At 40.1% G+C, this 23,759-nt stretch overlaps 1 protein-coding gene across 1 annotated transcript in view; it reads left to right on the top strand.

The window, feature by feature from the left end:
- The window catches only part of LOC126161865 (SWI/SNF-related matrix-associated actin-dependent regulator of chromatin subfamily A-like protein 1), a 162,984-nt gene that overhangs the window by 126,066 nt on the left and 13,159 nt on the right, over positions 1 to 23,759 (top strand). The window contains exons 10-12 of the mRNA XM_049917981.1: positions 5,360 to 5,467; positions 5,553 to 5,727; positions 22,943 to 23,131. Of these exons, the coding sequence (XP_049773938.1) occupies positions 5,360 to 5,467; positions 5,553 to 5,727; positions 22,943 to 23,131 (472 nt within the window). The remainder of the gene's footprint in view (positions 1 to 5,359; positions 5,468 to 5,552; positions 5,728 to 22,942; positions 23,132 to 23,759) is intronic.

The raw sequence follows: 23,759 nt of genomic DNA, 5'->3' as shown, positions 1-23,759 counted from the left end.
GTCGAAATACACAGATGAACTATCCACATAAACTTCGGGTCCGGTGGTCCAGCAGTGAAGTGCATGCCTGTAAACTGTGAGGGGTCCCAGGATCAAATCTTGGTTGGACCATGGATTTTTTTGGTCTTAGTTTTAGCCTAGCCTTCACTTTTCATTGACATGCAGTAGTAGTCATTTCCTTTCCTGTCCCATTCACAAACAGGATGAGGGAAAAACAACTGTCAATATGCCTCAGTACAAGCCCTAACTTCTCTTATCTTTGTGGTCTTCACACAAAATGTACATTGGTGGCAGTCAGATTAAAATTCAGGTTCTTCACTTTTCTCAATAATGTGTCACGAAGGAAATGTCATCTTTCCTCCAGGGATTCCCATTTGAATTCATGAGGCATCTCCTTAATACCTGTACATTGTTTGAACTACTGCTAATGATGCTTCGACATCTTCCTTTAATTTGACCTGGTGGGGATCTCAAACATACACCTGACGTATCTATCAGTTTCTCTCTCTCTCTCTCTCTCTCTCTCTCTCTCTCTCCCTCTCTCCCTCTCTCTCTCTCTCTCTCTCTCTCTCTCTCTCTCCTCTTTTTTAAAAACTGGCGATGAAGTTTCTCCCAGTTGATCAGCAATCGTCTTTTGAATTTCCCTTGAAAGACGTATGTTTTCTTGTCTAATGCAAAGGCTGTCATTTACCAGATTCAAATCTAAATTACGAATGAAATCTTGGTGCTTCATGCATGTTTTGTCACCTTTGTTATTTTCTCTGTAGGCTGTGATGGCATTTGTGTCAGCCATATTGAGCATACATAAAAGATGTCATAGGCCAACGTTTGCCGTTGTGAGCAACATCATAAGTGGCACACAGTTCATCTGCGACATCGACACCGGTTTTAGTTGCATTGTGATAAGTAATCATTTCCAGTTTTCTTTTATCACCTGTTGATTAGTCTATGGTTCAAATGGCTCTGAGCACTATGGGACTCAACTGCTGAGGTCATTAGTCCCCTAGAACTTAGAACTAGTTAAACCTAACGAACCTAAGGACATCACAAACATCCATGCCCGAGGCAGGATTCGAACCTGCGACCGTAGCGGTCTTGCGGTTCCAGACTGCAGCGCCTTTAACCGCACGGCCACTTCGGCCGGCGATTAGTCTATGTTTTTATCATGGTGTAAAGTTGACATAACCAGCACAACTGTATTTTTTTTAGGCACGTAGTACACCAATGTAACGTCATTCTGGGACCCAAATCGAGAACTATATACTTCTGTTCCTTTTATGAACATCTCAGGTACACTCATCTTGTTTTTATGGACTGTGCCAATAAAAGTCAATGAATGTTCTTTCAAGAGATGGAGCATAAGGGGGTAACTAGTAAACCAATTACCGAATGTCAAATTCCTATTTGTTTTTGTTATTGGCTCCAAGTAACAGTTTACAATATCATATGCTTTATTACTAAGCTGGTAAGGTGCTGGCAGTTGCTTTGCAGAGTATACTTCCAGTTTGCGTATGTAGAATGTCTTCGCATCTACAAGAGCGTATATTTTTATGCCATATTTGGCTGGTTTGATTGGCGTGTGTACACGAAAAGGACATCTCCCTTGGTAAGATAACAGCATCTCATCAATAGTGAGGTTCTCAGACAGCATATAGTGCTGTTGAATATTTTCAACAAAATTATCAAAATATCTCTTGTAGCAGCCAGATTGTTAGTTTTTTTCCTCTCATCCCAAGTTTTCTTATCATTGAATCTCAAACAATTTTGGAGAAAGTAAAACCTCTGCTGTGACATTATAGTGCGAAAGATTGCAACTCCAGTACCATCTGTACACCACGTTCAAGTTTTGTCTGTCTGAGCGGGCCCACTGTATACAAAAGTCTCATAAATGCCTTCAAATCCTCCAAAGCTGCATCATTCATGTGGTACTGCTCTTTATTTACTGGATATTTTCCCATGATATTCCTTATTTGATCTTTTGTCTGTGTAAGTACAGTATTCAAAACACTGTTTGTTATAAAAAGCCTCCAACATTCAGTCTCTGTTTTGGCAAGTTTTGCAGCACCTTTTACACCTGGAGAATTGGTAATAATATTCTCTAAATGAATACACACTTTGCTAGGTCAATCCTTCATCCATTTTGTACCATCTTTGGAAGTATAAAAAATATCCCACGTACCTCAGGTGACTGACTAGGAGCCACTAACGCAGATTTTGGCTCTTCTAAATCATCCAAAATACCCTCTTACTCTGAATCACTTTCTTCACTTCTTTGAGAAACTTTGTCAAACACTCCTTCACTCCCGGAGTCACAGGAACTAGCATTTGAACAGTTCCTAAAACTTCTAGTCGTTTTTGTAGCTGACGTTCATATTTTTCACAAGACATTTTGAGACATATAAGATCTGTAAATAAATCAAAGAATAATGTAAATAACTATATCTCTCATAAACTTGCTGACAGCTCGAAAATATAACACGGACTACAAGGTCGGGTGTGACATACCCTAGCCACCTTTGCACACGTGTATCTACCTCTGACGCTGGTGCAACAATAAATTCAACACTGCATCTTGCCCCCCCCTCTCCCTTACCTCCAGCTACTGTGCCAGCAAGATTTGTATGGCAACAATGGCATTCAATAATCAGCGCTTCAAAACATCTCTGGTATGACATACCTGACCTGACTCCGCCGGGTTAATCTGCCAGGAAGTTTGATGTGGTAATTAAATGAGGTGAGAAAGAGAAAGAGGTGTTTCCATTGCTAACAAACTAAAGGTCTGTCTTCATTACACACATATCATCGGATTACTACTATAGGAGCACTACTAGGGAAAACACCCTGTCTGAAGAACTTTGATCTTCAGAATGGAACTGTAGTCAGATAGAACAAAAACTAATTAGCAGGAGGATAGCAAACACAGACAGGAGAAGCAGGAGACAGAAACATGAGCTTTCAGGCTCAGAGGTTTCTTATTCTATGAAAAAAGAAGAAAGAAATGGAGGCAGTGGACTCTTTTACAGTTAAAGTGGGAAATACATGCTGTGTCAGTTGAGGCACAAGAGAAAAGGAAAACAGTGAAAACATTGTATTGCCAATAATGGGAAATGGTAATCTAGGCAAATGATGAATAGATGAGTAAAAGATGACAGTATTTAGTGGAGAAAGGACAATAGAAGTGGCTAGGGGATGTAAATAATAGTGTTGTAAGTTGAAGTCTCGTGGGTGGTACATACCAGTAACGTGCTGTAAAGCAAGCTCCCATCAGTGGAGTTCTCTTGGTGTTGGTGCCACTGTTAGTGCTGGCAGTGAGAAGCAAAACATATGGATGTTTGAATTTGATATCAAAGAGCATATAGGCAGTCTTCGTGTCAAAAAATATGTGTATGTTAGAATGTTGCAATCTCTGCTTGTTTCGGAGTCCAAAATATTTGTTGGAATGTAAAGCCTTATGCTCACCACAATCAAATGGACATGTCATTCTAGTCCAAATAAAATAAGGATTTGTCTAAAAAAGAAGTTGTTGCCAAATATTTTAAACTGTCTATCCATAATACTTCACAGTCAAATTTGGGAGCATAAGAATTATTTGCACTGCACTGCAGTTTCATGCTCCAGTGCTTCAGTTTTACCTTTTTTTTTTTTTTTCATTTCAGTTCAGCGCATGTTTTCGTATTGCTGATATTATGCTTTATAAACAAGGGTCAGACTTTCCTTACAGTTTTTATTTATTACTATTTATTGGAACAAAGTTAGAACAGGTGGACGGTTTCAAGTACTTAGGATGCATATTCTCACAGGATGGCAACATAGTGAAAGAACTGGAAGCAGTGAGCGCTCAGCTACAATCTACTCTCTTCTGCAAGAAGAAAGTCAGTACCAAGACTAAGTTATCTGTGCACCGTTCAATCTTTCGACCAACTTTGTTGTATGGGAGCGAAAGCTGGGTGGATTCAGGTTACCTTATCAACAAGGTTGAGGTTACGGATATGAAAGTAGCTAGGATGATGGCAGGTATTAGTAGATGGGAACAATGGCAGGAGGGTGTCCACAATGAGGAAATCAAAGAAAAACTGGGAATGAACTCTATGATGTAGCAGTCAGGGCGAACAGGCTTAGATGGTGGGGTTATGTTACACGCATGGGAGAAGCAAGGTTACCCAAGAGACTTGTGAGTTCAGCAGTAGAGGGTAGGAGGAGTCGGGGCAGACCAAGGAGAAGGTACCTGGATTCGGTTAAGAATGATTTTGAAGTAACAGGTTTAACATCAGAAGAGGCACCAATGTTAGCACTGAATAGGGAATCGTGGAGGAATTTTATAAGGGGGCCATGCTCTAGACTGAACGCTGAAAGGCATAATCAGTCTTAAATGATGACGATGATGATGACTGTTTTTTGGGACGTTCTCTGTGTTCTTTCACTCCTCCTTATTACTGGCTCCTTATATATGATGTCTTCATTCTTTCCTGCACCATTTCACTGTATCTTCACCACTTCTCATCTTCTGCCTATTGATTGCCTTCAGATCACTTTCTGGAATTTCAGTCATGGTGGCTTTTCGATTTTCCACTGTGTCATCAAAAGTGAAATTCTTAAATGTGTTTCAGTGTTAAGAATTGTTTCTTTGTTCAGCGTCTTATACTTTTCACTTGATATTTTGTTTGGCAGATAGTGGTTGCCTGCCTTGAACCCCATTTTTACCTATGCCAGAATATATGACTACTGGAACTTAAATTTTGTTCTGTTTATTGTGTAGTATTACTACTGATTGAAACAGAAGCCTTGTCCTGGGTACAACTCAAACATCAGCGTATGATTGTATGAAATTTTATACATGTTATACAGTTAAAAAACAGTACAGTAATCTTAAAATCTGATGAAAGGTAATGGCAGGAATTTAATTGTATACAGAGAATATTAAGGGCTGTTTTGTCCAGTGAATGTATTTTCAAATGGGGTTAAGATGTGGACTCATTAAAGAGCAGTTGAAAATGTACAGTGATAAGGCATGTTTTAATTTTGTCTTTTTGTTTAATCATCATGAGAGCATTAAAACTAACTTCCATAAAGAGGATAACGTGTGTGATTTTCATAGCTTCAGCCACATTTGAATGAACTGAGACTCTAGAATCATTCTGCATTAACTTGACAATAGTTTGTACAGGAAAATTGAAAATCTGTGAAATAGATAAGATGCATAACCATTATTTCTTAAGATTGTCACTAAGCTACCAGAACAAGTAGTAAATGACAATTATGTTCAGATGTTCTGGACTCTAAACTAAAATATATTTCCAGAATATATATTGAAGTCATGTAATAGAATTCATCAGTGATTGATAATCCTTTCTTTCCTCAGGGATTACATAGCTGATTTGCTAGAGGCTGGGAAGAAGTTCATTTGTTTTGTTCACCATAAGATTGTGATGGATGGTATTTCAAAAACAATGGAAGACAAGAAAGCCTTGTAAGTATTTTTCCAAATTGAAACTATCTACTGTTTCTACAAACATCTTAAGGCAGAAATTTGTATGTATATTTGCCTTTATCAGGTACATAAAAATTGATGGCTCAACTACAGCCAGTGAGAGGAAGGCTTTATGTGACAAGTTCCAATTTGATGACAATTATTCTGCAGCTCTTTTGTCAATTACTGCAGCTAATGCCGGAATAACTCTAACAGCTGCCAAACTTGTCGTTTTTGCAGAGCTTTTTTGGAACCCTGGTGTAAGTAAGCATGTTATAGTTTCATTTATAAATTTTTGATGAAGATATATTTCTATTGTTTAAAACAGGCTCATCCAAGAATTGCGCCCGGCAAGTATGGCCATGCTCCACAGGTGCAAGGCAGTGTAGTTCAATGCCCTGTGTGTGACTGTGTGTTGCTGGTGTCGGCATAGGAGCAAGAGAGTGAGTGGGACCGCACAGCACTGCTCTGTGCTGGACTGTCCCCTTGGTCAGATCGAGTGTAAACAAAATAGCAGAGGAACCGCGGTTCTGTAAAAGTGGTCAATGAGTGGTGCAACAGGAAAACCATTTACAGTTTAGGTAACAATTAGTGCCCTTCTGGCAGAATCACTGCATAGCTTTAGAAAATAGTATCCAAAACAAGAATCGAAGAACAACTTTGTAGTTTTCTGACGCACAGGTTGATTCAACAGCGTTGCGCGCACACGTGTGCGCCCCCCCCCCCCCCCCCCCTCCCCACACACACACACACTCGTCATATGTACAGTAGGCATCTTCTGAAAGATACATCAATTTCTTAAATACTCTTTTTTAGAAGTCATTTTATATAAGGAATATAGTGTCTCATTCTTACTGTTAGTAGTTACAAGTAAATATTTTTTGTTGTACTTTGTGCTACAGCTTTTTGTGTCCCTTTTCCGAGTTTAGACATCGGATCCTTAGTTTGCTGTTTTCGACGCAATAATTTTAATTGACCAAGTTTGAAAATTTATTAAAAAAAGGTATTAAGGTTATAAAGACCTTTAATCCTTACAGTCAACATTGTTAAAGAAGACAATTAACATTTTACACCTTTTTCTCTTTTGAGGAAATGATTTTGTCTAGGTTTGGTACAATATTCCGGGAGACTGCTAACCTCAAAGAATTAGTCGAATTTTTATTGCTGAATTTTAGCAAGGTATAAAGGGAGAAAAAGTGCTCACAAATATAAGGAAGAAAAAGTGCTCACAAATATACATGGACTGAAACATTGAGAGAACTTTGGCCGTGTGCTTGTGCGGGAGAGGATACTTCTCTCATGGAAAACAGCTTTAAAAATCATCCAAAGTTTTACACATAAGAAAGCAGTCTTTGAGGCAGATATTGCACTGGAGGTCAATCAGCTCTAGTTGAAACACTTGTGAGATGTCCTCTGCCCAAAGGGAAAATGGGTGAACAAAAATATCTAAGGTTGGTTGAAGCTCACTTATCTCAAAAAATCTGTTTCCAAACTCTTATCCTAATTTGCAAATGATTTGAACATAATTTGAAAAATCCACATCTTTTTCAACGCTGTCTAATGTAGGGAAGTGTCCACAATTCTCCACGCGCAACTGTTTTTCCCAAACAGGATTGTTTTTTTAAATGCTTGAATCGTCTGCACTAAATAAACAGCAGAGTGATTTTTGCCATGGAGTGAAATGTTCAAAGTATTTAAATGACCAGTTAGGTCATTCAAAAAAGCCAAATTTGCCATTCACTAAGGATCACGAAGTAATTCTTCTGGGCGTTCTTTCATTTCCAAAGGGTGCTGATTTCGTCCATCAAGGAGAAAAACTGTTGAAGCACTTTCCCTTTGCTCAGCAATCTTACTTCAGCATGGTAGGGATGTCTGGGTATTCTGTTTCGATATCAGCCAGAAATTCTTTAAATTGGCAATTTGTGAGTCCATGCGAACAAAGATACCATTCAAACAACTATGTCCTTAACATTTTTTGTGTTGACAATCTTTGCACAAAGTACCTGCTGGTCTACAAGGCAATGGACTGCTGCGAATAAGGAACAGCCAACTTCAGCCATTTTTGACCTAATGTAACACAGGATTCCGGAGCGTATCCCTTGTAGCGCAGGGGCTCCATCCATTGTTACACTGATCAGGTGTTCCCATTTGAAACCATTGACTCGAACAAATTTTCCACAGCTAGAAAAACGCGAAAACCTGCGGTTGTGTCTTTTAAAGGTATAAGGTCGAGAAATTCTTCTGTGACATACAGATTGTCATTGACATCTCGAATGAATATGATGAGCTTAGATATGCCCGCAACATCTGTGGACTCGTTAAGAGTGATAGAAAATGAAATGAAGTTTGCTGCTCTCTCCATTAAATGCTGCTCCATATCTGAGGCCACATCTTCGACTCAGTGAGCAACAGTTTGAGATGAAAGAGTTATTTTTTCAAATTTTTCCGTGAGGTCTGCTGGACAAATACAAGCCGCCAAGTTGACCAGGCAATCGTTGATGAGATTCACAGCCGCAAATGGTTCTCTGCTTTTGCAATTCTCAGTGAGCATTTTAATTTTAACAATTAATTGTTTCATTCAGTGAAACCCAAATAAAAAAACTAACAAAAAAGGTTGATTTTAGGCGTGTTTTCCCCCAGTTCCTCTGAAAAGCAGTCATAGACGCTAGTAAGGACAGAAAAATGTGGTTGCAAAATAAATTTTGATCTATTGGAATATTTACATTTTAATTAATTGAGAACATAGATCAAACTACAACATATGTTTTCCCACCCAACAAAACACAAATACACAAAAACGAAGAATGACTCTTAATGATACATTGCTGTCCAAGTAAGCGTTTGTGATGGCTTTTTAGAAAATGACACAATTTAATGCAACCCAAGTTTAAAAATTAACCGAAAAGAAACGTTTCTTGTTGCTGACAACCTCCATTTTCAATAACTGGCACATTGCTAAGTGACATACCTGATTATAAAATATAGTGTTATTTATCATCTTTATGAATAATGGTCATATGGTAGGAAACACATCTACATCTATATCTGCATGGATACTCTGCAAATCACATTTAAGTGCCTGGCGGAGAGTTCATCGAACCACCTTCACAATTCTCTATTATTCCAATCTCTTACAGCGCGCGGAAAGAATGAACACCTGTATCTTCCCGTACGAGCTCTGATTTCCATTATTTTCTCATGGTGATCATTTCTCCATATGTAGGTTGGTATAAAGAAAATATTTTCGCCTTCGGAGGAAAAAGTTGGTGACTGGAATTTCGTGAGAAGATTCCACTGCAATGAAAAATGCCTTTGTTTTAATTATGTCCACACCAAATCCTGTATCATTTCAGTGACGGTCTCGCTCCGTTATTCACAATAATACAAAATGTGCTGCCCTTCTTTGAACTTTTTCGATGTGCTCCGTCAATCCTATCTGGTAAGGACGCACACTGCGCAGCAGTATTCTAAAAGAAGACAGACAAGCGTAGTGTAGACAGCCTCCTTAGTCGACCTGATACATTTTCCAAGTGTCCTTCCATATAATTCAGTCTTTGATTAACTTTCCCTACAACATTTTCTATGTGTTCCTTCCAATTTAAGTTGTTTGTAATTGTAATTCCTAGGTATCTAGTTGAATTTACAGCCTTTAGATTTGACGGATTTATCGTGTAACTGAATTTTAACGGATTCCTTTTAGCACTCATGTGAATGACCTCATGCTTTTCGTTATTTAGGGTCAATTGCCAATTTTCGCTTCAAACAGATATCTTTTCTAAATCGTTTTGCAATTTGTTTAGCATCATCTGCAGACAACCTAAAACGGGTGCTCAGCTTGTCTCCCAAATTGTTTGTATAGGTAAGGAAAAACAGAGGACTTACAGCACTACCTTGGGGAACACCAGAAATCATTCTGTTTAACTCAGTGACTTTCTGTCAATTAGTACAAACTGTGACCTCTCTGACAGGATATCACGAATCCAGGTACATAACTGAGATGATATTCCACACGCAATTTCACTACAAGCCATTTGCGTAGTACAGTGTCAAAAGTGTTCCGGAAGTCTAGAAATACAGAATCGATCTGAAATTCCTTGTCAATAGCACTCAGCCCTTCATGTGAGTAAAGAGCTAATTGTGTTTCCTAAATCCATGTTGACTGTGTGTCAATAGACTACTTTCTTTGAGGTAATTCATAATGTTCTAACACAATATATGTTCCAAAATCCTGCTGCATATTGATGTTAATAATGTTGATGTTGTGGTCTTCAGTCCAGAGACTGGGTTGATGCAGCTTTCCATGCTACTCTATCCTGTGCAAGCTTCTTCATCTCCCAGTGCCTACTGCAACCTACATCCTTCTGAATCTGTTCAGTGTATTCATCTCTAGGTCTCCCTCTACGATTTTTACCCTCCACGCTGCCCTCCAATGCTAAATTTGTGATCCCTTGATGCCTCAGAATATGCCCTACCAACCTATCCCTTCTTCTAGTCAAATTGTGCCACAAATTTCTCTTCTCTCCAATTCTATTCAATACCTCCTCATTGATTATGTGATCTACCCATCTAATCTTCAGCATTCGTCTGTAGCACCACATCTGGAAAGCTTCTATTCTCTTCTTGTCTAAACTATTTATCGTCCACGTTTCACTTCCATACATGGCTACACTCCATACAAATACTTTCAGAAACGACTTCCTGACACTTAAATCTATACTCGATGTTAACAAATTTCTCTTCTTCAGAAACACTTTCCTTGCCATTGCCAGTGTACATTTTATATCCTCTCTACTTCGACCATCATCAGTTATTTTGCTCCCCAAATAGCAAAACTCATTTACTACTTTAAACGTCTCATTTCCTAATCTAATTCCCGCAGCATCACCTGATTTAATTCGACTACATTCCATTATCCTCGTTTTGCTTTTGGTGATGTTCATCTTACATCCTCCTTTCAAGACACTGTCCATTCCGTTCAACTACTCTTCCAGGTCCTTTGCTGTCTCTGACAGAATTACAATGTCATCGGCGAACCTCAAAGTTTTTATTTCTTCTCTGTGGATTTTAATACCTACTCCGAATTTTTCTTTTGTTTCCTTCACTGCTTGCTCAATATACAGATTGAATAACATCGGGGAAAGGCTACAACCCTGTCTCACTCCCTTCCCAACCAATGCTTCCCTTTCATGCCCCTCGATTCTTATAACTGCCATCTGGTTTCTGTACAAATTGTAAATAGCCTTTCGCTCCCAGTATTTTAGCCCTGCCGCCTTTAGAATTTGAAAGAGAGTATTCCAGTGAACATTGTCAAAAGCTTTCTCTAAATCTACAAATGCTAGATATGTAGGTTTGCCTTTCCTTAATCTATTTTCTAAGATAAGTTGTAGGGTCAGAACTGCCTCACGTGTTCCAACATTTCTACGGAATCCAAACTGATCATCCCCAAGGTCGGCTTCTACCAGTTTTTCCATTCATCTGTAAAGAATTATTGTTAGTATTTTGCAGCCGTGGCTTTTTAAACTCATAGTTCGGTAATTTTCACATCTGTCAACACCTGCTTTCTTTGGGATTGGGATTATTATATTCTTCTTGAAGTCTGAGGGTATTTTGCCTGTCTCATATATCTTGCTCACTAGATGACAGAGGTTTGTTAGGCCTGGCTCTCCCAAGGCTGTCAGTAGTTCTAATGGAATGTTGTCCACTCCTGGGGCCTCGTTTCGACTTAGGTCTTCCAGTGCTCTGTCAAACTCTTCACACAGTATCATATCTCCTATTTCATCTTCGTCTACATTCTCTTCCATTTCTATAATATTGCCCTCAAGAACATCACCCTTGTATAGACCCTCTATATACTCCTTCCACCTTTCTGCTTTCCCTTCTTTGCTTAGAACTGGGCTTCCGTCTGAGCTCTTGATATTCGTGCAAGTGGTTCTCTTTTCTCCAAAGGTCTCTTTAATTTTCCTGTAGGCAGTATCTATCTTACCCCTAGTGATATGCGCCTCTACATCCTTACATTTGTCCTCTAGCCATACCTGCTTAGCCATTTTGCACTTCCTGTCGATCTCATTTTTTAGACATTTGTATTCCTTTTTGCCTGCTTCATTTACTGCATTTTTATATTTTCTCCTTTCATCAATTAAATTCAATCTCTCTTCTGTTACCCAAGGATTTCTATTAGCCCTCGTCTTTTTACCTACTTGATCCTCTACTACCTTCACTATTTCATCTCTCAAAGCTACCCATTCTTCCTCTACTGTGTTTCTTTCCCCCATTCTTGTCAATTGTTCCCTAATGCTCTCACTGAAGCTCTCTACAACCTATGGTTCTTTCAGTTTATCCAGGTCCCATCTCCTCAAATTCCCACCTTTTTGCAGTTTCTTCAGTTTTAATCTACAGTTCATAACCAATAGATTGTGGTCAGAGTTCACATCTGCCCCTGGAAATGTCTTACAATTTAAAACCCGGTTCCTGAATCTCTGTCTTACCATTATATAATCTGTCTGAGACCTTGCAGTATCTTCAGGCTTCTTCCACGCATACAACCTTCTTTTATGATTCTTGAACCAAGTGTTAGCTATGATTTAAGTTATGCTCTGTGCAAAATTCTACCAGGCTGCTTCCTCTTTCGTTCTTTAGCCCCATTCCATATTCACCTACTACGTTTCCTTCTCTTCCTTTTCCTACTATCGAGTTCCAGTCACCCATGACTATTAAATTTTCATCTCCCTTCACTGTCTGAATAATTTCTTTTATCGCATTATACATTTCATCAATCTCTTGTCATCTGCGGAGCTAGTTGGCATATAAACTTGTATTACTGTAGTAGGCGTGGTCTTCGTATCTCTCTTGGCCACAATAATGTGTTCACTATGCTGTTTGTAGTAGCTTACCCACATTCCTATTTTCCTATTAATTATTATATCGTTATACCTACTCCTGCGTTACCCCTATTTGATTTTGTACTTATAACCCTGTATTCACCTGACCAGAAGTCTTGTTCCTCCTGCCACTGAACTCACTAATTCCCACTATATCTAACTTTAACCTAACCATTTCTCTTTTTAAATTTGCTAACCTACCTGCCTGATTAAGTGATCTGACATTCCACACTCCGATCCATAGAACGCCAGTTTTATTTCTCCTGGTAACAACATCCTCCTGAGTAGTCCCCACCCGGAGATCCGAATGGGGGACTATTTTACCTCCGGAATATTTTACCCAAGAGGACGCCATCATCATTTAACAATACAGTAAAGCTGCATGTCCTGGGAAAAAATTACGGCTGTAGTTTCCCCTTGCTTTCAGCTGTTAATGATATGGACCTGTAATTTAGTGGATTACTACTACTGCTGCTGCTGCTGCTGCTGCTGCTGCTGCTGCTGCTGCTACTATTACTACTACTACCTTTCTTGAGTATTGGTGTGATCTGTGCAACTTTCGTCTTTGGGTACGGATCTTTTGTTGAGTGAATGGTTGTATATGATTGTTAAGTAAGTAACCTAATTGGTATATAGTCTGGACCAGAAGACTTGCTTTTATTAAGTGATTTAAGTTACTTCACTAATCCGAGGATATGTACTTCTATGTTACTCATGTTGGCAGCTGTTCTTGATTCGAATTCTGGAATATTTACTTTGTCTTCTTTCGTGAAGGCATTTTGGAAGGCTGTGTTTAGTAGCTTTGCTTTGGCTGCACTTTCTTCGATAGTATCTCCATTGCTATCACTCAGAGAAGGCATTGATTGTGTCTTGCCACTAGCATACTTCATATATGACCAGAATCTCTTTGGATTTTCTGCCAGGTTTTGAGACAAAGTTTTGTTGTGGAAACTATTATAAGCACTAAATTTCGAGCTTCTGTAAAAGATTGCCAATCTTGGGGATTTTGCGTCTGTTGAAATTTGGCATGTTTGTTTCGTTGTATCTGCAATAGCGTTCTGACCTGTTTTGTGTAGCAAGGAGGATGAGCTCCATTATTTGTTAATTTATTTGGTGTAAATCTCTCAACTGCTGCTGATACTATTTCTTTGAATTCAAGCTACATGTGGTCTACACTTATATTGCTAAGTTGGAAGGAGTGGAGTGTGTCTCTCAGGAAGACGTCAAGTGAATTTTTATCTGCTTTTTTGAATAGGTATATTTTTCTTTTATTTTTGGAGCATTTGGGGGTTACAATATTCAATCTTGCTACGACAACCCTGTGTTCTCTAATCACTGTATCCCTTTTGATGCTCATCATTAACTAAGAATTATTTGTTGCTAAGAAGTCAAGTGTGTTTTCACAAACATTTACTATTCGCATGGGCTCATGAACTAACTGCTCGAAATAATTTTCACAGAATGTATTTAGCACAATTCCAGATGATGTTTTTTTCGTATCTTTGGAATTAAACAAGTTTTTTTTTTTTTTGCCAACATATCAAGGGTAAATTGAAGTCACCACTTCCTAGGAGTCAGTACGTGTTTGAAATCAAACCCAAGTTTTCTCTGAATCTTTCAGTAATTGTATCATCTGAATTGGGAGGTTGGTAAAAGGATCCAGTTACTATTTTATTCTGGTTCCCAACAATGACCTCTGCCCATATTAACTCACAGGAACTATCTGCTTCAGTTTTGTGACAAGATAAACTACTTCTACTAGCAACAAACACACCACCGCCAACTGTGTTTAGCCTATCTTTCCGGAACACCATTAGGTTCTTGGCAAAAATTTCAGCTGAGCTTGTCTCCGGCTTTAGTTAGCTTTCAGTGCCTATAACTATTTGAGCATCAATGCTTTTTTTTAGCACTTGGAGCTCTGGTACTTTCCCAACACAGCTACGGCAATATACAACTTTATAGCAATGGTTCCTGTATCTACATTCTTTGTGACTGAAGCTCTTTTTGTGTTTTCCCGAGATCCTCAAGTCTAAAAAAACTGCCCAGTCCATGCCACACAGCCCCTGCCACCCAAGTAGCTGCCTCCTGCATATAGTTGACTCCTGACCTATTCAGCAGAACCTGAAACCCAACCACCTTTTGGCACAAGTCGAGAAATCTGCAGCCTACATGGTCACAGAATCATCTGTGCCTCTGATTCAGACCCTCCACTCGGCTTTGTGCCAGAGATCCGCAATCGGTCCTGTCGACTATGCTGCAAATGGTCAGCTCTGCTTTCATCTCGCAACCAAGACTGACAGCCTTTACCATTTCTGTTAGCCACTCGAAACCAGAGAGAATCTCTTCTGACCCAAAGCGACACACATTATTGGTACTGATGTGAGCCACCATCTGCAGTAGGCTGCACCCTGTGCTCTCTGTGGCATTTGAGACGACCCGTTCCACGTCTGAAAGTCTCCACACGGTGTGTACATGGAGGGCACATTGGTTTTTTTTCCCCCTTCTTGGCAGCCATGTCCTAAAGGGGTCCAATAGTGTGCCTTGTGCATTGGAGATACCAACTACCAATAATCCCACCCACTGTGATTGTCCGGATCTTAAGGGCTGAGAGGTTTCCTCTGAAACAGGACAGGCAACGGCATCTGGCTCAGCGACAGTGTCAGCCACAGACAGCACCTGTAATCTGTTTGTCAGACAAACTGGACAGTCCTTACGTCTGGCTGCCTGAGAAGTCTTTCACCACCTGCTTCAATCCAGGGCGACCTCCCACTCAACTGCAGGTGAGGGGCCAAGTGCAGTGCAAGCAGTAACTGGGCTGGCCACTGTGAGGACCAATTAGAGGACTCGGATGTGCAGGATGTCCATTGGATACCCACAGCCGGCCCACAACAGTGGTGCCCATCCACTGCAGCCTCAAGCCGTGTAACCAAAGCTATCACAGCCTGGAGCTGAAAGCAAAGTGTCACCAACTCTGCTCGAATCCGTACACAGCAATCACCATCCATACCCATACTAAAGATCGTGGAAAACTAAACTACCCAGATAAACGGACTATCAGTACATGCTGCAGAACTCTACTGTAGGCACTGACGAAAATGCAGGAACTGTCTAATAAATCGGAGTAATACACAGAGATTCAAAAAGCTAACTACTGAAGCACTCAGGTGAAACTAAATAGTTCGCCCCTGATTCGGAACTGTGACAAAATCAGTTTACTTTCTAACACAAATGAAACTGTGAGAATTGTGGCTATTAGATATTAAATTAACATGCAGAAACTCAAGAAACTAAACAATTAAAGCACACGGATGATGATATAAAATTTGCCCCTGCTTAGGAACTCGTAAAAGTCACAAAATCAATTACTTCCCTGTTGCTGTGACTGTCTTGGCCAGCTGCTGTTGCCTGACTTCAGTGTAATGCTGCTCGAAATTTTCTTTCAGTTCTTCAAGCTTACACTGGTGTTCCTCTTGTGACAAATTTTCGAACTGATCTTTGTCAGCAGTACAAAAGAAATTAATTTCCCATTCAGGTTTAAATAGTGCGGACGTGCTGCTCCTCCTCTTTTCTTTTGTCTGCTGCTGTTGACCATTTTTCTCAATCCACTGTAGCCTTACAACTGTTGACTAATGGCATATCAATGCTTTTGACTGCTGCTGGTGTGGCAGTCTGTCTTCCGTTTGAAGCGCACTTACGGTGGCATGGCGGGGTGCTGTGGGCGGACTGCATAGTCAGGTAAGCGACACGGCTTGGCCACTGTAACAACATATGAATTCACCCAGGGCAGTGGCCTTGGCCAATCGCAGGCACTAGTGCCCCAGGGGCACAGTTTGGATGAGCCTGGTTTAGAATGAGTGTTATATTTAAAATGAACAAATACTTATGTTTTTGTATCACAATAGTCTCTCCTTAAAAAGTTAATTACAATTGTTTACTTTTTACAAATGTGCTCCGCAACACACACACACACACACACACACACACACACACACACACACGAAATTGACATATGAATTTGGGTCATGGTGTAAGAGTTTCATAAATACTTGAAACAGCAAATTTTTAATTATTTTTGACATTTTGTATTGTAGAATTTTTCTTCTTGTTTAACAGCTGTAATGGCCAGTAGGTTCTGTTGCCACCAATAGCAAAAATAATTACACATTGCTTAAGAAGATACAAAAATTTGTTTTTAAGATATTAATTTTCAGCATATTTTATGACTGTCTTATGTTGCAACTCTTCCACTAAAAGTATTAACGTTGCTCATAAATGTCATCTGATGCTGTGTACCTTTCTTACATTTGGTCATCATCATGGCCTTTTTGCACCTCTTGAAAACCAGCAAAGAACTTTGTTAATCTATCTGCTACCCACTTGACTGGGAACATATCCTGTCCACAAATCAAAATTCCGCGCCGTTACCCTGTAAGTTGGTAAGCCTGTTACAAACAGCAGCCAGAATGGCCTGTAGGTGGCAGCATAGTGCAGATGCACACATACCGTCACAGTATCAGTATAAAGATGACCGCCCCTCTTGCGACTTGCACCAGGCAAGAACAGCGTTCTGTTATTCGGTTTTTGCGTTGTGATGGTGTGAAACCTATTGAAATTCATTGACGAATAAAGGTTCAGCACGGTGCTGCATGTTTGTCACAGCAGTAGGAAGTTCAGAACTTGTGTGACTTCAGTGGAAGATGCTCCTCGTCCAGATCAGGCACAATGAGTTGTGACTCCACAGAACATTGCAGCAGTTGAAGCCGTAGTGAAGGAAAACTGCCAAGTGACACTGAATGACATTGTAGCATGTTTACATATTAGTCATGGGTCAGCACACCACATTGTGCATGATGTGCTCAGTTTCACAAAGTGTTTGCAAGATGGGTGCCACAGCAGCTGACTCCTGAAATGAGAGAATGACTTGTTGATGCTTGTGAAGAACTTCTTCGGCACTTTGAACGGGAAGGTGATGGCTTCCTTGCAAGAATCGTTACTGGGGATGAAACCTTGGTTCACTTCCACCAACCGGAAATTAAGAGAGCAAGCAAGAAATGGCGCCATTCCTCATCACCAAAACCAAAGAAGTTTCGAACAGAACCATCAGCAGGGAGGGTTATGCTGACTTTCTTTTGGGACAAAAAAGGCTTCATTTTGGAGCATTAAATGCTTATAGGGACCACTGTCACCAGTGCATCATACACAGATCTTCTAAAAAATCATCTGCGGCCTGCAATCAAATAAAAGCAATGTGGATTTCTGTCAAGTGTCCTTTTGCAACATGACAATGCAACGCCCCACACTGCCTGTACAACAGTTGCAACAATCACAGACCTGCATTTTGAGTGTCTTCCTCATCCACCATACTCACCAGACCTTGCCCCAAGTGATTTCCATATGTGTGGACCTCTCAAAGACGCAATGGGAGGAAAGAAGTTCCGTTCTGATGAAGAGGTACGCCATGCGATGCATGAGTGGTTGCGTGGACTACTAAAATAATTTTTTTCTAAAGGAATTTATGCACTTTGTAAGTGCTGGAGGACTTGCATTGAGTGTGGGGGAGATTATGTTAAAAAGTGATACAGCTTTGTACCACTTCTGCACAATAAATAATATTAAAAAAAATATTTAAGGTTTTCATTTGATTCACCCTCGTATATTAGGAGAAAAACTGCTACTTCAAAAATAGTGACTGATCCTTTTCTTTTACTACTCATCTGCAGTTCCGAAGAACTTGTGTAACTACACAGACCACTATCAGTTGTCTGTATACTGACAAAATCAAGATCCGTTTGTATTAAATATCAGAGTTATGAGGAATTTGCTTCACTAAATCCAAATATTCTCATAAATTGTAGGAATATTTTGTTTTTGAATATCAGAGGATTTTCAGTTTCTTGCTTGGTGTTTGTTAGTTACCTGTAATAGACTTATGCACTGGCATGCAAGGTGTTAGCCAGATTATCAGAGAATTTCATTGTAAAAATTGGAAAACTATACTTCCTTCATAATGTCTCCCATCACCTCCCAAGTAGTCACCTTGGGCATGTATGCAACGATCCCAGGATTGTTCCCATTTTTGGAAGCATTCCTGGAAGTTTGCAGTGTGAAGGGTGTTCAGGCCCCCTTATGGTTCCACTTGGATGTCTTCAGTTGAGTCAAAACATTGCCCTCTCAATGTGATTTTTATCTTCGGGAACAGATAGAAATCGTAGGGGGGCTAGGTGTGGTGAATAGGGAGGGTGGAGGACCATAGCCGTGTTGTTCTTGGCCAGGAATTCCTTCACAATGAGCGAGGTGTGTGTGGTTGCGTTGTCATGGTGCACCAACCAGCCTTTCTTTTTCCATAACTGTGGCCATTTGCAACAAACATTTTCCCTCAGTCACCCCAAAACCTCACAGCAAAACTGCCTATTGGCAATCTGGCCAAGTGGAACAAACTCCTCGTGCACTATTCCCCCAAATGTCGAAAAAAATTATCAGCATTGACTTCACGTTGCTGCGAACATGTTGAGCTTTTTTCAGTGTAGGAGAATATGGCATTTTCCATTGTGATGATTGCTACTTTGTTTCAGGGTCATAATCTTTTGACATAAGATTCATCACCTGTTATGATACCCCAGATTTGTTTGTAGGTAATGAAGGCATTACCTATAAACAAATCTGGGGTACGGCTATGGGCACCTGCATGACACCATCCTGTGCCAACCTATTCATGGGCCATCGAGAGGAATCCTTCCTAAACACCCAGAATCCTAAACCCCTCACCAGGTTCAGATTCATTGATGACACTTTTGTGATCTGGATCGAGGGTGAGGACAACCCTGTCCGCATTCCTGCAGAACCTCAACAACTTCTCCCCCATTTGCTTCACCTGGTCCTTGTCAACCTAGCAAGCCACCTTCCTAAATGTTGACCTCCACCTCAAAGATGGCTACATAAGTACCTCTGTCCATATCAAACCTACCAACCACCAGCAATACCTCTACTGAGACATCTGCCATCAGTTCCATATCAAGAAGTCCATACAGCCTATCCACCCGTGGTTGTCACATCTGCAGTGACGAGCGGTCCCTCTCGAATTATACCAAAGGTGTCACTGAAGCCTTGCACAAAAACAAATCTCCTGTGCCTTATCTTTCCTGTCTCCCAAAGTACACGTCTGACCACAGAGGAGCATTCCCCTCATAACTCATTACCACCCAGGACAGGAGTTAGTGAATTACATTCTCTGCCAGAGTTTTGACTACCTCTCATCATGCCCTGAAATGAGAAATGTCCTGCCCACTATCCTTCCCACCCCTCCCACAGTGGCCGGCCTCTGTGGCCAAGTGGTTCTAGGCACTTCAGTCCGGAACCGCGCTGCTGCTACGGTCGCAGGTTCAAATCCTGCCTTGGACATGGATGTTTGTGATGTCCTTAGGTTAGTTAGGTTTAAGTAGTTCTAAGTCTAGGGTACTGATGACAGATGTTAAGTCCCAGAGTGCTTAGAGCCATTTGAACGTCCCACAGTGGCATTCTGCCGTCTACCGAACCTACACAACGTACTCGCCCATCCCTACATAACCCCTCCTCCCAACCCCTTACCTCATGGCTCGTACCCCTGTAATAGACCTAGATGCAAGACATGTCCCTCCCACCATCAACTACTCCGGGCTGGTGACAAATATCACCTATCCCATCAAAGGCAGGGCTACCTGTGATACCAGTCATATGATTACAAGCTAAGGTGCAACCACTGTGCTGCATTCTATGTGGGCATGACAACCAACAAACTGCCTGCCCACTTGAATGGCCACTGACAAACTGTGGCCAAAAAAACAAGTGAACCACCCTATTGCTGAGCACGCTGCCAAACATGACGTCCTCCATTTCGAGGACTACTTCACAGCCTGTGCCATATGGACTCTTCGCACCAACACCAGCTTTTCTGAATTCTGCAGGTGGGAACTTTCCCTGCAATACATCCTACATACCTGTAAAACTCCTGGCCTCAACCTTAATTAATCATTGTCCTCACCCTTCCAACCCCATTTCTATTCCCATTCCAGCATTACGCAACCCTCATTCCACCATCGGATCCAGTCTTTTGACTTCTCTCCTGTTCCGCCACTCCCCCCCCCCCCCCACCCCCACCTCTCCCCTGCCCTCTGTCTAACCTGTAGCACTTCACTGTCCGCCACCCCAACTCTACTATCCTTCCCCCTCCCTGCTCCAGCCTCCTCCTTACCCCCCACCCAGTCGCCACTCCCATCATGCACTGGTGCTGCTACTTGGAGTGTGGCTACAGTTGTCTGAGACTGTAGTCGTGTGTGTGAGAGTTACGTTTGCCTGAGTGTCTCTCTCTCTCTCTCTCTCTCTCTCTCTCTCTCTCTCTCTCTCTCTCTCTCTGTGTGTGTGTGTGTGTGTGTGTGTGTGTGTGTGTGTGTGTGTGTGTGTGTTTGAGAGAGAGAGAGAGATCTAGTTTTGATGAAGGCCTATCTGCGGCTCAGTATCTCTGTTATATGGCGAGTACATATTCTATGAGCATTTCTGTGAAGTGTAAAATACATAGAGGTTGAAAAAGTTAAATTTTTAATTTTTTTATTGACACTCTTTCTCAAAAGATTGGTAATTAAAAATTTATGTTTGCAGTGAAAACTGAATTTTTGTGTGTGATATGTGATTAGAAATGAGAAGGCATGTATTTTTTGAAAATGACAGTTATGTGTGTTAATTAGCATATATTTGATGAATATTACATTTAAATGACATGGGTATTTAAATCTTACCTGTAGTTGAAATGTTTTTTACTATGAACATCCATGTGTTATATTTTGTGCATGATTATGTATGATGCCATTGGATTTAGTCTTGCACCGAAGATAATGACCACTGTGATTGAAATTGAAATGCTTGTATGACCTACACTGGACTTTCCTTTGTTTGCAGTGCTTGCTGTGTGGTCATGTTGCACAAATTTCTTAATGGAATCTAGTCTCACCCAGAACATGTCATATTGCTCAATGAATGACATAGTCTTCATATTTTGTGATCAATCTCAGTGATGTACCTGATTTCTTCAGTTTCATTCTTGAGGCTACAGTCCAAACTGTCCCTGGTATCCCCAATAATTACTACTTGATTTTCCTTACTATTGTCTTACTCCAGAACCTAGGGCACAGATTGAAAATATTAGTTACTTGGTCTTATGTACCCAGGAAGAACTGTACTAATCTGGAAACTCTTCTTTCATGGTCACTTCCTAGCAGAAGTATCTCTGAGTCTGTTTAACTCTGTGATTATTATTATCCTTCTTTAGCACTTTTTCCATGTCTTCTTGAAGTGTTCCTGAACTCCTTGGGTTGTCTGCACATTTTTGTCCACTGTCTCCAAAGTGGTATTGCTGTTAGAGATGTCTAGGCTAAAGCTAGCAGACTACTTCCAGACTCTTACATGATTTGGCATGATCCAGTCATCTACTGTATCATTAACAATGTTGTTGTTAACTACAGCTCTTTACATATCCGGTTCTGTTTGCTCAACTGCTACATCAGCTTTGAGTTTTAAGATCAAGTGCTCCTTTTCCATAAATTTGGAGTGATAAGCAGAACTTACAGTGTGAAGGGCTATCCAATTTCCATCCCAGATGATTGCTTGATAGCATACAAATGAAAAAAGTGCAGGCTGCCTTCAGATTGTTAACTATTTCCTGCTGTTCTGTGGCTTTTTCAAAACTTATCCGTTGTGATCTTTATTTGTTTATTACTTTTTTTATTTTTATGTGTGTTCTTTTATCTACACTGATTTTTGGCTGTAGTTACTCAATAAAAATTGTGATTATGTGGATTTTGTTATTTATTTAATAAAAAACTAACTTTTGTTTCTTATTTCACAGAATAAACTTGTGCATGTCATACACAAAACGCTAATGAGTTAGCTAAATTTTATATTTCTAAATATTTGAACAAATAATGTTTCCAGTATTTGATTTAGTAGAAGTTGAGATCAGCTTAATTTGCATTTCGTACACAAATACAAAGTTAGCAAACACTTTGTGTACTGCACTTTGTAAAATATTTAATGTTGTTTAATACAACACCATAGCATGTAGCTTTGTTGTTCTTGAAGCAAAAAGATTATCACTGTTTTATACTTACTTAATGTGAATAGGTACATGCTAACACTTGTACTGGTACAGATGTACTAAAATTAAAATTCTAATCAGTCTTTCCTTCTCATTCCGTCCAATATGTCTCTCCTGACCCAGGGCTGTGGGTGACTCTTCTAAATTGTACCCCTTTCCCTAAACCTCTCCAATCCTTTTCCTTCACCCCTCTTCCTTCCCCTTCAACTCTTCCATCAGAAAGAGGAGCCACTGGCTCCAAAGGTTGTAAAAGTTAAATCCTTTTGTGTGTGTGTTCCCCTGCCGCTGCTTTGTGAGTAGATTTTTTTATCTGTCCATTTACATGATTTTATTAATAATTGATTATTTTTTATGTTTTGTAATGTACTTCATACCTAAAAACTACAGTATAATGAGTATTTATTACAGAATGTGTGAAGTTTCAGTTTTTGGAATGTAGCAGAAAGTTAAAGTTTTCTGGTTTTTGCTTTCTAGATTTTAATTCAGGCTGAAGATCGTGCTCACAGAATTGGCCAGAGAGACAGTGTTTTGGTACAGTACCTCATTGCTAAAGGGACAGCAGATGATCATCTATGGCCTATGATCCAAAATAAACTGGATGTTCTCCATAAAGCTGGCTTAAGTAAAGACAGCTTCATGCAGTCTGACACAGCTGTTGTGAAGGTAATAATGAAACATTACTTTTTTCAATTCCTAACTTTTGCACATAGGACTTTTTGTGTGTTTTTAAACCAACTAACAGTTTAGCACACATCAAAGAACACTGTATGCAGGGGCATGTCAACTACTCCAACTTTTTGATTCTTAAATAATTAAGTTGCAATTTAGTAAGGTGAAGATAATGATATTGCTTGAGAATCTTTCCAAAACTTGAAGACACATTACATTGACACAATAATAACTGTTGCCACATTACTGCTGTCTGTCCCTAGTATGAGTTAAGTGATAATCATTGACAGCCCACGAGCTGATAACATTTTACTACTGCTAATTCCACAATACCATATACACTGTCCATACTTCTGTAGTCCCCATTTGGTACAACAGTGAGGTGTTGTATATTATGAAAGTTCCAAGTCTTTATTGTGTTGACTGGAAATGGCAAAAAACGAAAAAGATAAAGTCACTTCCAAAGCTACAATGTTTTAAGGGACAAATTGTTATTAAGGAGAACTGACAACCTGATGAACCTGTATACCAGTTGCCAAAATATGTTTTAAAGTTTTAGTGCCATGGTATACCACATCACCTGACAGCTTCCTCACGGTTAGAGCAAAAGCAAAAATTCCTT

This window comes from Schistocerca cancellata, chromosome 2, assembly GCF_023864275.1.
Source record: "Schistocerca cancellata isolate TAMUIC-IGC-003103 chromosome 2, iqSchCanc2.1, whole genome shotgun sequence".
NCBI lineage: Eukaryota > Metazoa > Arthropoda > Insecta > Orthoptera > Acrididae > Schistocerca > Schistocerca cancellata.
The sequence above is the reverse complement of the archived record's forward strand: the minus strand, read 5'-3'. Positions and strand labels throughout refer to the sequence as shown.